Below are 16,241 nucleotides of genomic sequence, written 5' to 3'. Positions count from 1 at the left end.
CCATGTTCATGAATCTAGGACCTTTAGCAAAAGGTCAACATGGTGTAAACAGACGCTAACCCTAAGTAGAAGGGCGCTCACAGAAAGCAGACATGAGCTCATCCCTAGACATAATCCTCAGATGCTCACAACTCGGATAGTCAGGAAACTCTATCCTAAGGACCCGAAGCACATCCGCAACAAGTTACGATGTGATAGGAATGCGCGTACCTCAAACGCGAGTGAAGAAAAGAGGTAGTGAACAATCAATCTCGTGCATATTGGAGTAAAACTCTTGGATAAGCACGAGAGGACAGGTGACCGGGATGTCACACAGTGACTCGCATCCCCTGATGTGAATGACAGAGAGAAGGTCGATGTCGGCAAAGTCCGACAGAATGACTTGGCGTTCCGAATGAATGCCTCGTCTAGAAAAGTTCTTTGAAAATGCCTTGAAGGCATCATCATCACAGAACCAAATATGAGATAGTGTAGGATCAGATGATGAAGAAGCTCCAGAACAAAGAGGGTTTTGGGCTAGAGTGGATTTACACTTAGGTGCCATAGACATGACTAACGTAAACAGAAAGAGAGGAAGAGAAAAGAAAGACAATCGGAAAAGTCCCAAGCAATTTCAAATATAACAAGTATATTAAAAAAGAGTATGTATGCATGGGAAATGCATGAACATGTGACATGCAAAAGAAATTGCATCATGGGCTCAGCCCAATCCAAACCTATCAGCACACAAACAAATAATACACATCTAAATGCAGGACAATGCCATTATAATACTAATGTGATGCAATATATGAGGTTTTAAACTCATTTAAGTGAGAACCCATCCCAAAATTTCAATAATAACTCATCAATTTTGAAAAACCTCAAAATTTTTCAAAAACCCTAAAACCTAGGTTTCAAAACATGAAATGCATGAATGTGAAAGGATTAGAAGCTTACCAAGTAAATAAATTCTTGAAAAAGCTTGAAGAATCCTAAAGGAACAAAGATTGGAGTGAGATGAGAACGTTTGGGAGAGAAAAGAGAGAAGTATCGAGAGAGAGATCGAGTGAAATGAGTTCCGGATCTCACAGGGAGCTTAAATAGTTCCAGTAGTAAATCTCGACAGATGCAAGTATCAAGAGGTATCGAGATATCTGTCAAGAGAGGTGTCGAGAAAATGGTCGTCGACAACTGAGGTATCGAGGAGGTGTCAAGGGACAACCCAATAGAACCAAGAATAGAAGCTCGATCGATCCACCAGGTATCAAGAAGCTATCGAGGATGCATAACCATTCTCAATTGATCCACCAGGTATCAAGAAGCTGTCAGGATTGCGATTAGAAAAGGCTGAAGAAGCTCGATAGACAGTAAGGTATTGAGGAGGTGTGGAGCTAGCATTTAAAACCAGTTTTTCGAGATGTGAAAAACATAGACATGAATGCGTAACTCAACTAATGATCCAATCAACATATTAAGCTCTCAAAATCATCTCTCAATAAAAATTCTAAGCACATGGATCTTCAAAAAGAAACACACACACACACTAAACAAGTCTAACCAATTTTATATTTCAAAAACAAGTCAAGACAATTTAGTGAGCATACATTAACACATGTAAAACCTTGTGATGGCCAAATCACATTGTACCTACACATGTATCAAGAATAGCAAAGAATATTGCGTGTTGTGTGTGAAAAACATCGCAAGATTGCATAAGTGTATACATGTTATGATGATTTGTGATATGAGAAAATCATTTTAACTCACACACATTCATAACTGCTTGATGGGGACTATCACCTTCGAGATACATCCTATAACTCCCACATCTCCTAGAATACACACTTGCAATTATATTTAAAGCATTTTTGATCTTTTTGCTTTTGATTTTTTTTTTTTTTTTGCATATTTTTCTTTTAATCATATCATGCATGGGCATATTAGAGAGAAAAGAAATACCCCATGATATTTGACATTCCAATTTTGCTATGCCTAAGCACACAAATGTCATTGTCATTGCACTTTTGCTATGCCGAAACATGCAGGTGTCATATTATGATTGATAGGAAACAGTGGTGAGATGGTTATTAATGCCTTTGTCTTAGGATGTTTTAGTCCTTCCCGTCAAAAAGAGTGATACTAGTGTTTAGTACAAGAGACAACTTAATCTTACTCATCACAAACAAGAGCCACAAAGCTCACTTGCTTAGTTGTGCATAGAGATGCTCATCCAAGCTACAAATGATACAAAGTTTAGAAGACTTTGTTTCAATGGCCATCCAAGGTACACAAGTACCAATATACACAAAACGCACACTGTTTTTGTATTTTTCTGATTTTTCAATTATTTTATTTTATTTTTATATGAAAAAAAAAAACAAAGCAAAACTGAAAAATAACCAAACAAAAACATGTTAAACAACCAAAGTATAAAAACTAGGCTGACTCAAAACTTGAAAGCAAAACACATAAGTAATGTACACACAAAAACAAAGAGAGAGAGAGAGAGAGAGAGAGAGAGAGAGAAGTGATAGAATCACTTGGAGCCATTTTCCTTCCACACCCTGGAAGAACCTTTCCTTTTATTAAACTCTTGAACCGGCAGTGAAGGAGAAAAACCGTTCAAGTTTGAAAGAAACATGAGGGCTTTGAGAAGATGTCCAAGGGGAGCAAGAGAGGATTGAAGCTAATTCTGGTTCTTAAATGCTATCATGTTGTTGCTCTGTTAAGTGGCAAGCCACTTGTAGCAATTTGGTCGAGTATGACCGGTAGCTCCACAATGATGATAGAGATGCTGCTTCTTTTGTTTAGGCTTTTGAGAGTTAGCCTTCTTAGCCTTAGGGTTTTTAACATCTTTCTTCTCAAGTTTAGGGGGTGCTCCTAAGATAGATTTACCCTTGTCTATGTTCATACTAGCCAATTCAATTTTAATCTCATTGTTCTCAATTATAACATTACTAGCAGGAGTGCCATACTCTTGCCTTTACCCATCTTGCCAATCCTTGTCAATCCTAGCTCGTAGTTTGTAGGTTTTCAACCAGCTTAGTCAAAGGAATCTCATCAATATCCTTTGACTCCTCTATTGTCGTGATCTTGGCATGGAATCTCTCGGGTAGAGATCTGAGCACCTTCCTTACAATCTTGGGTTCAGGAATGGTTTCCTCAAGATTGAAGGCTGAGTTCACTATGTCCTTTAGCTTGGCATAGAACTCATCGAATGACTCATCCTCCATTTTTTTCTCTTCAAAGCTTGTAGTGAACCTCTGAAGTTTTGAATCTTTGACAACCTTTGTACCCTCATAGGTTGTCTAGAGGATGGTCCAAGCCTCCTTGGCAGTTTTAGTTGAGGATATCTCCTTGAACTCCTCATTGGTGACTGCACTGAACAACGCATTCAATGCTCTACTGCTGAAGTTTTCCACCTTAATCTTGGCATCATCCCAGTCGGCCAATGCTTATCTCTACAACTTGCCAAACTTTCTCATCTAAAGACTGTAAGAAAGCTCTCATGCATACTTTCCAGTATACATAGTTAATGCCATCAAATAAAGGAGATATGATTAATGACAGTCCTTTATCCATGACAAACAGGGGTCAATGGATCAACACAGCAAAGATTAAACAATAATCAGAGTGTGCCTGCTCTGATACCACTTGATAGGCCAAAAACAAATTGACCTCTTGTGATGAATTAATTTATTAATTAACCAAGTTTATTAATTAATCAAATTAACATGTAAAGCGCATGATAGCACAAACAAATCACCAAATAACTAAATATGCAACGGAATATAAAAGACATGGTGATTTGTTTATAAATAGGGAAAACCTAAAGGCAAAAACCCTACTGGGTGATTTTCAAGTCACCACTCTCGAAACTCCACTATTATCATAACAAGCAGTTACAAGTAAAGGAATCCCAAGTACCTTACCAACTTACAGTTGAACCCTTACCCCAATACCCAATTGAACTTGTTATGTAGTGACAGTTCCCCTTTCTGATGCACGGCTCCTAAGTACGTGACTAACCAATTGCGCGAATCCTAGTATGCGACTTCAATCACCAACTAAGAAGGTTGTTGGCTGTAAAGTTTTTCAGTTCATCCACACGATAAAGATCAAGAAGATGCTTGGTTACAAAACCCTACAATACACATACACAGTAACTTCTTCAAGAGAAAGAGATGAATTAGGGTAAGAACTTCGTCTTCGGTCACAATTTGCTTGAACAGAATTTTGCTCAATGCTTGTGCAACTTGTGAACTCTTTGACGGCCCTTAAAATAATTCTTTTATATGTTTAGGGTTAAAAAAAAAAAAAAGACCTAAACACATAATCACGGATTCCAAGAAATCAGATCAGAATTCTGAATTTCTTAAATCTCGACAGATAAGTTGTCGAGCAAATGTCGAGCCACGGGCTAAACAGCTTCCTTAAACCTCGATAGATGTAGCTGTCGAGACAGTTGTCGAGCTTTAATGAATTTGCACTTCTCAACTTGTTTCTTGGACAGACTTGATGACTTCAACACTTGATCTTGAAACTTTGTTTCTTGAAGTATTTGAATACATCCTAGAGCTACCCAATTACAAGTAAAATGCATTTTATCAAAGGATTAGCCAATTACATAAAAATATGACATATGTTGTTAACATGTGAACCACATATGTCCTAACAATATCTGTTGTTGAGAGTTATTTTGGATAATTTGTTAGACATTGATGACGACGACGCACCATATTTGGGGGCCTTCTTTAGGGCTTTCTTTGTTCAATTTTCTTGGCGCGTTCCTTGCTAGGGTTTGGTTTGTGGACGAGAGACATGGGGTCCTCGTCCTCAGGGGGCGAGGGGGTGACATGTGCCTGTGAGAGACCGTGCCCCCGGCCCGTTTTTATAGGATGTTGGGCCAAACCCACGTGAATGGGTGGAGTTGTGTTATTGCCTCTCAAAATGGAGGTTCGACTGATTATATGGAGTTTCCACTTATTTAATTATTGTAAAAATAAGAAAACCATAATTGAAAAATTCCTCATTTTATTAATTTGAAATTGAATTTACATCGATTCTAGGAAAATTACATGGCTTTGGTCCTAGATACAATCTAAGATAAAGTACATTGCTTTGTTTCCTAGTTACAATCTAAAAAATTGAAAATTACATGGATAAGTATTTGATCTACTAACCCTTGATCTAAGTTCGAAGGCTATGTTACAAGGTGGGAAGGTGTTAGGCACCCACCTTACTCGGTAAAACTGGTCTTCTAGACTATGGTGGCCAAAATTCATATCACATCATCCAATATGTTATCAATCAATTTGCATGTTGAATTTAATGTGTGTGCATGTGATAAACCCTAATTCAATTTATTAAGCATTGCATTTGGATTGAAAAATAAATTCTAGTGAATGTGTGTGGATGGTGATAACCTAGATTCAAGGATTTGAAAGAATTATTAAACAAACATGTTTTTCATATTTTTTATGTGAATTTAAGATTATATCTAGTGATATGCAGGAACATGTGATGAGCAACCAAGAACATGTGAAGAACACATAAGAACAGTTAAAAACATTCAAACATATTCAAGGGAATTATCATGCTTTAATCTTAAATTCTCATCATGGCAACATAAACAAATAGTTAGGAAAGGGGATTATACCTTCATGCAAGATCCATATGGTGGAGGGGGGGACTCTTGATGGAGGTCATAAGAGTGGAGGAAAAGAAGAGTTAGGAGAGGGAGAGTGAGTCTCACTTAATACCTTGAGTCTCAAGAAGACCAAGATATAACAAGACTACTTAACTTCACTAAAACTCCAGAGAAGAGAAGAGAAGGGGGGGGGGGGTTTGTGTCTTGGAATGAAGGAGATGGGGGGTTTATATAGTAGTGGTGGATGAAATATGAATGAAAGACCATTTAATGAGGGTTGACAAAGAATCATGAACCTAGACCTCATTTTAGCATTGGGGGAAATTTGGTGCATTAAATGGAAAGATTGGTGGGAGTGAGAAGCAAGCCAAAATTTCGGTTTTCCCGTAGCTGCTGTAACAACTTGTAGAGCCAACTTTGAATAATCATATCTGACACAATTCTGATCAGAATTGTCTCCTTCTTATGCTCAAATTGAAGCCCTGGATGTCTAGTTTCTGGGAAAATTAACCTCATTCACAGATTCAAAATATTCTAAGAGATATCGATGAAATGGTGAGTAGAGGTCATTTGTTAGAAAATGATTTCATCACAATTAACATTAATAGATCCCAAATTAGTTCCCAATTAACATTAAATGGCTCCAATCACTCCCATTTCAGACTTAAGTGCTGTATATTAGGTTCTTCAATTAAATTCAAATAGATAATTTAATTTAATTGAATGTTCCTTGAAAAAAAATATTTTTGTTTTTCATTGATCAATGTAGTCATACGTTTGAATTTAATTAAAAAAACTTAATATACTGCATATAAGAAACTATATATAAAATTAACTAATTTATTATTAATGATTGTCAGTGGGTGGGTTAGTGATAGGGAACATTACAATTGGACCTATCCAACAATGAAACCTAATCCATCAAACACTTAGACCAATCTAACATACTGTTGAGTAGCCATTGAAATCACCACAAGGACTATTCACTGAAGTGAGATGTCCAGCCATCTTTGCTAGTCGGACGCCCAAATGGATTAACAAGTGAGAACAGTTCACTCCTTGAGGTGATATACGTACTCCCATTCCACACTTACCCACACATAGAAACTATTACACACCACACCAGAAGGTTCTCCTACAAATCCGTGCGCATTAAGTATGAGAAGTTAAACCCAAAGATCTCGGTGCCACTAACTCCACTTCCTCCATTTTACTAGTGCCTACATTCCTACCTTCTTGGGAATTTGGTCACCCTAAACTACTACATAAATACCAAGGCACCTCCATTTCAAGGTATGTGTGCATAATTTCATACTTATACTTTTAGAGTTCCTGGAGATTGTTGTGAGTTTTTGACTTAACCTTTGAAAGGGTTTTAGCCGGTACTACACCAGTGCACTCTGTAGGTATTTTGCTCTTCAAGTCTTCTAACACTACAAGTTTGGACAATTCTCTTGTTGATGATCATGAGCATCATTAGTTGGGATCATTACTTCTAACTAAATAACTTAAAACTTCAGTCATTTTTTATTCATTTATTTTTCTTATGTATTTCATTGAGTGGCCCACAAATTTTTTGTTTTATCAAGTTTGTGATGGGTGTCTTTATGCATTGAGCACCATGACATTGTTAAGCTTACTAAATAGACTTCCACATATAGATTTTATTTTTATTTTTTTGAGTTTTTATTTTTTTTTCCTTTTTTTCTTTAGCAATAATAATTAGTCTTCTTTTAGAATATAATGGGACATACAATGAGATAGTAAACATAATTTTTATTTGAGTTTTAGATTATGGGTAAGTTAACTGCAACATTTTACATTTTTACCAAAAAAAAAAAAAAAACCTTAAATTATTCAGAAGATTATTTTTTTATTCAGGTAACTTTTATTGATTATGATCTTTTAAAAAAAAATTTTAAAAAAAATTCCTCAAATATTTAGTATAGAATCAATTATAGATGATTTCCAAGATGTAAAGAAAGTTAAATTTCATTTTAATAGATATTTACAATGCAAGTATCAAGAAAAATTTATTTTGTATTTTTTCATTTGATAATATTTTTTTAAGTGAAAGGTTTTGTTGTTTACTAGTATGCAGCAATTGCTACATAATGGGTTATGTGGCAATAGAAAAGAAGTAACATATATCCAAAAGTCATATACAATGCACATGATCAGGTAGACACTTAAACACTTTTCATTTTCTATTGTTAATACTAAATGAGTACTAACTTGGATTTTCATTAAAAATAGAAGATTCATATGTTGCTCCCCTCAATTCAATTGAAATCCTCCGTCCATCCCCTTCGACCCATAGATTCTGAACTTATCTCATAACTAGTACTAAGTCTGTATGGGTGTGTTGATTATTTATTTCCTTAAATATGTTTATCCATGCAAAACTTGTGATAAATGATTATCTGGTTTAAGTCGTGAATAATTCATTATAGTTGCAAATCTGATATCTAATAGTAACTAAATATTTTGGGTCTAAACATGTTTTTCGGAGATATACGTATATATATTTGCAAATCTGATATCTAATAGTAACTAAATATTTTGTATATAAAAAAAGAAAAAAAATTATTTGTATCTTTCCATTTTATGATATTTTGTTAATATTAAATAGATACTAATTTGAATTTTCATTAAAATAGAAAATTCATACATTGCCCCCCTCCATTAAAATCCTATCTCCATCCCTTTCCACCCATATTTTATTTATTGGTGAAAAAGACAAGCATAGGAAGACTTGAGGGAATGATCAGTGTGAATGGTTCATATTACTCACCAATTAAGATATATACTTAAAAGTTTTATATATTCTCTTAAAAATATAAAATAATTTTAAAGTCTAACCAATAATAATATTTCCTTTAAATATTAATAATTATGGTTGTAGTATAAATTTTTCTTTTTAGAAGAGTTGTAGTTTAATAATATTAATAAGGGTCTGTTTGGATATCGCTTATTCCTGAAAATTGAAAACACTGTAGAAAATAATTTTTAAATGTGTAAATAGTATCGTGGGACCTAGTTTTAAAGAAAAATTTGTTAAATTTCGTACGTGCGAGTCTCGTAAATAGTACACAGACCCAACAAAAAAACGTAAACACGTGAACGCCACTCCTATCGCAATCCAAACTCACAGTATTTACATGTGCTTATTAAATGCAGTAATGAAAAAAACAAAAGAAATAAAAAATCAATGTGCAAAAGTTAAAGCTAGGACATGTGGGTGCTTGGAGTTGGAGATAAGTTTGAAAATTTTGAAAACTTTTGGTTCATTTAATGATTACAGTATTCACGTGGGAGTGGTTCATGTGGGAGTGGGACTCTAGCGTACAAAACAAGATATAGTGATAGGCATTAAAAACTAGAAATACCAAAGAACAGAGAAGCGGAATAGTTGAAGAAAAACAGAGAACGGAGAAGTGAAAAGGCGAGGAAGAAGAAGCCGAAGCAGGTGGGGTACTGCGATTGACAAAATGGAAATGGCTGGAGACATGGAAGTGACCAGCGACATGGTGATGAGTGGCTATGACGACAAAAACTAATGATTTTTTACTTTTTTTTTGCACCGGCCCGGTTTTGATTTACTAGCCAAAACATCCAATTTTCGCCAGTAAGGCCGAAACAATCTGGTATGGGCTGGTACTCAGAGTGGTACAAATCAAGAGGGTTTTGGTACCAGTCAATTCACTGGTACGAAAAAAAAAAACCAACCATACACGGTACGGTATTAATTCTCTTAAATGTGACAGTTTCTCATACAAATGAGGAAAAAAAAATTCCATTTTTACGTACAAAAGTATAAAATGAGATGATAAAATAGATAAAGGGTCTATTTGGATACCGTTTATTACTGAAAATTGAAAATTAAAAACTGAAAACACTATAACAAAATAATTTTAAATGTGTGAATAGTACAGTAGGACCCAGTTTTAAAGTTAAATTTGCATTTTTCTCAAGTTGTGAGTTCCATGAACAGTGCTTATGGACCTACTAAAAAAACGCACTTGTCGGAGAATGTGCAAAACACGCTTCCCAAACGGGTACAAAGTAAATTTTTAGAGTGTAAAATAAAACTTCTTCAGCACCTCAGATGCTAATACTCTTATTGTTACGTTCTACACTATAGTTGCAAATCTGATATCTAATAGTAACTAAATATTTTGTATGCATATATATATATATATATATATATAAACAATTATTTTGTATCTTTTCATTTTATGATATTTTGTTAATATTAATTTGAATTTTCATTAAAATAGAAAATTCATACGTTGCCCCCTCCATTAAAATCCTATCTCCAAACCTTTCCACCCATATTTGTTGGTTGGTGAAAAAGACAAACATGGGAAGACTTGAGGGATTGACCAATTAAGTGTGAATGGTTCATATTACTCACCAATTAAGATCATGATGACAGGTCTTAATCTTATTTATTACTTTCAGCTGCTTCCGCACCTATGCATGCTCTTAGGGTCCGTTTAGATACAGCTGAAAACTGAAAAATACTATAGCAAAATAATTTTTAAATGTGTAAACGTGAGACCCATTTTTAATAAAAAAGTTGCTGAAAAGTGAAATTTATGAGTCCGTAAACAGTACATGATGTGCACTGATTGTTCCAAAAAAGTTTGAAAAAGTCAAACTTTACTGCTACTGTTCATTGAACAGTGTATGAACAGTAGCCACAATCTGAAAAACGCGTGAAAAAAAAAAAAAAAAAAAAAAAACAAAACAAAACAAAATGCAGACGCAGACGCAATCAGCCCAATCCAAATGCAGCTTTAAAATTCTATAAGAAAGCTAGTTTCTGCCACTCTTTGTTTTGTCCAAATTCCCTTTCCTCTTGTTCCGCCTTGTAAAATGCATGCTACTTGAGTTTGTGATCAGGTTCAATTACACATTCTCTTTCTCAATAAGGGGTTACCTTTTATTTTTTTCTTGAACAAGTATTCGTTCCATTAAATTTAACCCAAGAAAGAACGAGGGGGTATGCTAAGGTCAATACCAGATCAATAGACCACGCAGTCTCAACCAAGCCAACTTCACTATATTTTCAACCACCCATTAAGGAGACATATATTTTGTGATGCTATTTATAACTCCAAAATATATATATATATATATATATATATATATATATATATATATATATTTAGAAATACTTGTTGTTTACTTTTATTATATTTTTGAACAATTAGGTCAATAGCCTTATTTTTCATTAGTATTGTTGCACTTTGAAATAAATGAAAAATTTGTTAGTATTGTCTAATCTCTATTTTCCATTTCTCCAGGGATCAAAATTCAAACTTTTTTTGTAAAGCTCGTTGGGTTGTGCAAACATAGTTCAGAGGATGGCTCATCAACAAGCAAGGTAGTTTCATTTTCTCTACTTATATGCTAAAAATGACTTTTTTCTTCTTCTTTTTCTTTTTTCTTTTGGCCAGTAGTCTAACAAATTTAGTTCTAAATTGTTGCAGTTTTCTTTTAATAAATAAAATGGTTATTATTAGGCTATCAGCTCAAACATTTTTCAAGAAGATTTCGCATGTCTGTTCAGACTGTTCTGTTCTGTTGTCCACTAGTATTTACTAGGGTGTGCATGGTAGGATTGGGTTGGGTTAAAGGGTTTTTTTCAACCCAACTCACTATGATAGGTTAAAAAAAATCCAACCTAACCTAGTTCATCATAGGGGTCCAACCCAACCCAATCCAACCCATGTGGATCGAGTTGGACAAATTTTTTTAATTACTATTACTAATGTTAAATTGAGAATTAGAACGCCATCATCACAGATAAGAGCAAATTTATAACCAAATAATATAATACTGAGTATAACACAAAATCAATACAAATCATATGAGGAGAGCTTAAGATTTGGGTTTTATTTAGGAAGAGGGGTAAAAAAGTAAATAAAAATATTTACAATATATTTTTTTAATTTTAAATATTTATTAAATATAGGTAGATCAGGTCAAGTTAGGCGGATTTGTGAATTTTATGACCCAAATCCAACCCAACTTACTGTAAAGCAAATTGACACATATTATATATTAGGGACCAAGACCAAAATGGTAATTTACCTAAAAAAACCTAATCAGTACGTGTTGCCAAATAAAATATTTTTAAAAAATCCACAAAAAAGAAATTAGGTCAAACAAAATAATAATAATAAAATAATACTCAAATCCGAGAATGATAAAATTTTAACTTTGAGCCTCGTATTTTAAAAGAATTCCAAAGGATCCCCCATATCTCATTTATATATATTTGAATGAGAAATTCTTCTTTTGCATTGTACAGTAAAATGCAAATTTATATTGTAAACACACAAAAAGTGGTTAATACTTTACATATTTATCACTTTTGCAAATATGTACAACATTTGTCACTTTTTGTGTGTCTACAATACAAATTTATATTGCAAGTACAATGTAAACATATAAAAGTCTTATTTGAATTTTCTTCAACCTACTAATACTTTGATGAAGTGGTTAGTATTAGCATTAGGTGTTCTAAAAATATGTTATTTTGACACATTAAAAAGTTATTTATCTATTATAACACACCACTTTACAATACATCCTAGATCATAGATTCTATACTCTTTTTTTTTTACAATTTTAATTAAATATTCTTTCTTTATTCTTTTAATTCTTTTTTTTTATTCTATCTTCTTTTGTTGTTCCTAACAGCACTGGAGACATTTCTATCTATAGAAAAACAGTGTATACTAGCTGTATAGCCGTTAGGTAACAATAGTAAAACCAAAATTCTATTAAACAATTAACTCCACTAACCTCCTCCACCAATAGTTTCTAAAAAAAAAAACAAAAAAAACCTCCTCCACCAATACTATAATTACACAAGCCAAACAAGTAAACTAACTAGACCACAAACTCGGCTTATTTACAAGAGTTACACTATACAATTTGTAGAGAGAGTGAATTGGGTTCGGTCTTAGCGTAAAACTAGACATGGCATAACGATTCAGAATTTTCTAACCTTACCCGACCTGATCTGAAAAATACACAACCTAAATCTGATTTTTTACCCGAAGCAAAAATAGGTTAACCTGTGACCCAACCCATGTTTTTTGCATGTCAACCTAACTCGACCTGCAACCTGACTTGTAATCCAAATCATTCTTTTAAACTTTTTTTTTGGGATAAAAAAATAATAAAATTAAGATAATATTGGTTTAATTATTTGTTGTAAACTTTAAGGAAACAATTGAGACATTTACATAATTGCATGCAAATGAATTGAAAAATAAATGGTTGAGCATTCTATAATGACTAAGATTTTTAGATATCAAATAGCAAAGTACATGCCAAAATAATCTAGTTATAATAGAGTTAAAAATATAGATATAAAATTGTAAATATGTGTGAGAAACATTCATAAGTGTGAAAATAGTGAAACCAAAGTATCAAATTAGTAAAAATTATGAATGCTTAGACATACTTTTTAACAATTTATGTCCAAAATAAATGACTTTTCAAAATAAATTATGATATTTCCTAGAGTGTGTATTGTTTAACAATGACATGATATTCATAAAAGAGACCATGTATAAAAAAGTAAACAATCAAACTTTAATGTATATTCTCAAATTGAAATAGAATGCCAATCACAATTGATAATTGATTATAAAATTAATTTTCAAGATTGTTAATTTCTTATATGTTTTTTTTACTTTGTCAAATAAGTTATCCAATAAGTCATCAGTAAATTTTTTTTTTTTTTTTTATGTTAATATTGTGTAGAAATAAAACTTGTGTATTTGTTTTACTTATTTTTCTGTTATTTTATTTTAGTTAGTAATGTTGAGATTTGTATAATTTTAAAATTATTGAATAAGTATTAATAAGTTTACCTGAGTTCATTCCTAATATAAGTGGTGAATTTAAAATAATACATTTAACATCAAGTAATTTATTGCATGACTTTCTAAATTGCAAATACAAATTGTTTTCTTTATAATTTTTTTTTTAAATTCATGTGAAAATTAAAAATACGGGTCAACATGACCTGACCCGCAACCTGATTGATACGGATCTGTTTTTAACCCGCTTAAAATGACCATTTTTTACCTGCAACCCATTAGACCAGCAACCCTATTGACTGGTCCCGAACCTGACCCACCCTGCTTGTTTGCCATGTCTAGATTTACGCCCTCTAATGAGAGAATGCCAAGTAAGCATTTAAAAAATAATAATAAAACCCACCACACCAAATAACAACTTCAATCGGGTGTTAGATTCATTTACAAAACCAAAACCCAAACTTGCTCTATAGAACGGAAACGTTCGCATCGGACCTCCACGCTACTGGAGTCACTACTAGAGCATCGGAAAAATGCCGAAGACACAATGAACATAGGGGTTTGGACATTAATAACTTGATTTTGGTATGGGTTTCTCTGTATTTTGGCATCAAATAAAAAAATCCCAACACTTTCATTCATTCATTGGCTCAAATACAGTGGGAAAATACCCAAAAAATATAAATAAATTAGAGAGACGAGACCCCATCGCACCACTAGCACTAATAGCATTGATTCTTGACCAGCTTGAAGTCAATTTACTACCATCATTGAGTTCATTTTTGCCATGATGTTTGTGCACCACGCCCAAATTCTCTTACTGTTCCTTATCCTTGAGTTCAATTGACTTCAAACTTTAAGAAATTGACCACAAATACTAGGATAGTAAATTCAGTAGCGACTCCAGGAATTTTGTCCAGGGTGTTCCTATTCCACTTTGAAAAAATTTCGGGTAATTTCAGTCTGTTTTGGGATGTTTTGGTAAATATCAACCGAAATTCAAGATTTGGCCCGCATGAAGTTTGTGCTTTAAAAAAAAAATGTTCTTAAAACCAAAACTAATTTGCATTCTGTACACCGAAAAATCTCAAAAGGAAAAAAAAAAATGAAAAGAAAAGAAATGAACAAAGGTATCTATAGAATAAATTATAAGTTCATTTGAAATATTAATAAAATTATTAATTATTGTTGTTTAGTTGTTTCATAAATTTTTTTTTTCTTTTATAAACTGTAATTTGTTGTATTGTTGTTTCATTAATTATTAAATTATTAATTGATTTTTAGCCTAACATAATTTAATTTTTTTGTCTTTTATAATGTATTAGTTAATTAAATTATTAATTATTGATGTTTAGTTGCTTCGTTAATTTTTTTTACTAACTACTAGCAGTCTAGCACACACCCCATTGTGCATTAGCACACACTAGCACACACCTCATGTGTGCACACACACACTAGCACACACCTCATGTGTGCACACACCCTTGCCTCTCCAATACCGTACCGGAGGCCGTTTTGGTTTAGTTAGAGAAACGAAATATTTTGATACCAATTAATATCGGTGTACTGTTTTGAAATTACCACTAAATATATATATTTTCTTAAAAATATAAAATGATTTTAAAGTCTGACATAATAATTCCTTTAAATGTAGTAATAATTATGGTTGTAGTATAAATTTTTTTTTAGAAGAGTTGTAGTTTAATAATATTATCAAGTACATGTACTTACAACCTTTTTATTTCAAAAAAAAAAAAAAAAAGTAAATGTACTTACTAAATGCAATAATGAAAAGACAAGAGAAATAAAAATTAATGTGCAAAACTTAAAGCTAGGCACGTGGGTGGTTGGAGATAAGGTTGAAAATTTTGAAAACTGTTGACTTATTCAATGACTTCAGTATTCACGTGGGGAGTGGGACTCTAAGAACATACGGCAATTGGCGTTCAAAAACTAGAAATAACAAAGAGCAGAGAAGTGGAAAGGTCGAAGAAAAACAGAGAACGGAGAAGAAACGACAAGGAAGAAGAAGCTGAAGCAGGTGGGGAGACTACAGTTGACCAAATGGAAGTGGCCGGAGACATGGAAGTGACCGGCGATGTGGTGGTGAGTGGTTGTGATGACAAAAACTGATGATTTTGGCTTTTTATTTTTTTTTTTTTTTTTTTTTAGATTTTAGTTCAAAATTTGTTTGGCATAAAAATTTTGAGGGTGTTCCTGATATTGCTTGAGGGTGTTCCTATTTTTTTTTAAAGGTAAACAAATAAAAAAAATTTAATTATTATATATAAATTTTTTTTTTTTTTTTTTTGAAGTCAAGGTGTTCCTGGGAACACCCTGACCTCTGACTGGCGTCGCCAGTAATGCGAGGCTGCGCTTTCGAAAACCCAGTTCCCAATGAGGATACCAAGAAGCAAGGGAAAAAGATGATAAAGAAATTTGGGTCTGATGCCCAATGAACAAGTGATACCTATGTAGCGATGCCACGCTTACTGCATCTCCGTCGTTTTTCCAAGGCTCCGGCAATGACTCTGGCGGCGTGGAAGTCCGATGCTAACGTTGTTGTTCTAAAGAGTAAATAATGCAAATAGACACAGTGTTCTACCTAATTCTTGAAAATAAAGCTTTGTTCACATTTCAGCGGTTGTAATTTAGTAGAATGGACCTAAACAAACGGAAAGGACCAAAGTTTCATACAATTTGAGAATTGTAGATTTTTGGCAGTTTTTATTTTTATTTTATTTTATTTTATAGAGATCTAA

At 33.1% G+C, this 16,241-nt stretch overlaps 1 protein-coding gene across 5 annotated transcripts in view; it reads left to right on the top strand.

The window, feature by feature from the left end:
• Positions 1–16,241, top strand: part of LOC126705572 (cyclic nucleotide-gated ion channel 1-like) — an 84,862-nt gene that overhangs the window by 55,434 nt on the left and 13,187 nt on the right. For 2 of the 5 annotated variants that reach the window (XM_050404637.1, XM_050404635.1), the window contains one exon: positions 10,945–11,024. In XM_050404637.1, the coding sequence (XP_050260594.1) occupies positions 11,005–11,024 (20 nt within the window). In that variant the 5' untranslated portion in view covers positions 10,945–11,004. Of the gene's footprint in view, positions 1–10,409; positions 10,541–10,944; positions 11,025–15,379; positions 15,586–16,241 lie in introns of those variants that run through there. The other 3 variants (XM_050404639.1, XM_050404634.1, XM_050404636.1) reach the window with 3 other exon arrangements.

This window comes from Quercus robur, chromosome 11 (genome assembly GCF_932294415.1).
Source record: "Quercus robur chromosome 11, dhQueRobu3.1, whole genome shotgun sequence".
In the NCBI taxonomy this organism is placed as follows: Eukaryota; Viridiplantae; Streptophyta; class Magnoliopsida; order Fagales; family Fagaceae; genus Quercus; species Quercus robur.
Note: the sequence above shows the minus strand (reverse complement) of the source record. Positions and strands in the feature narration are given on the sequence as shown.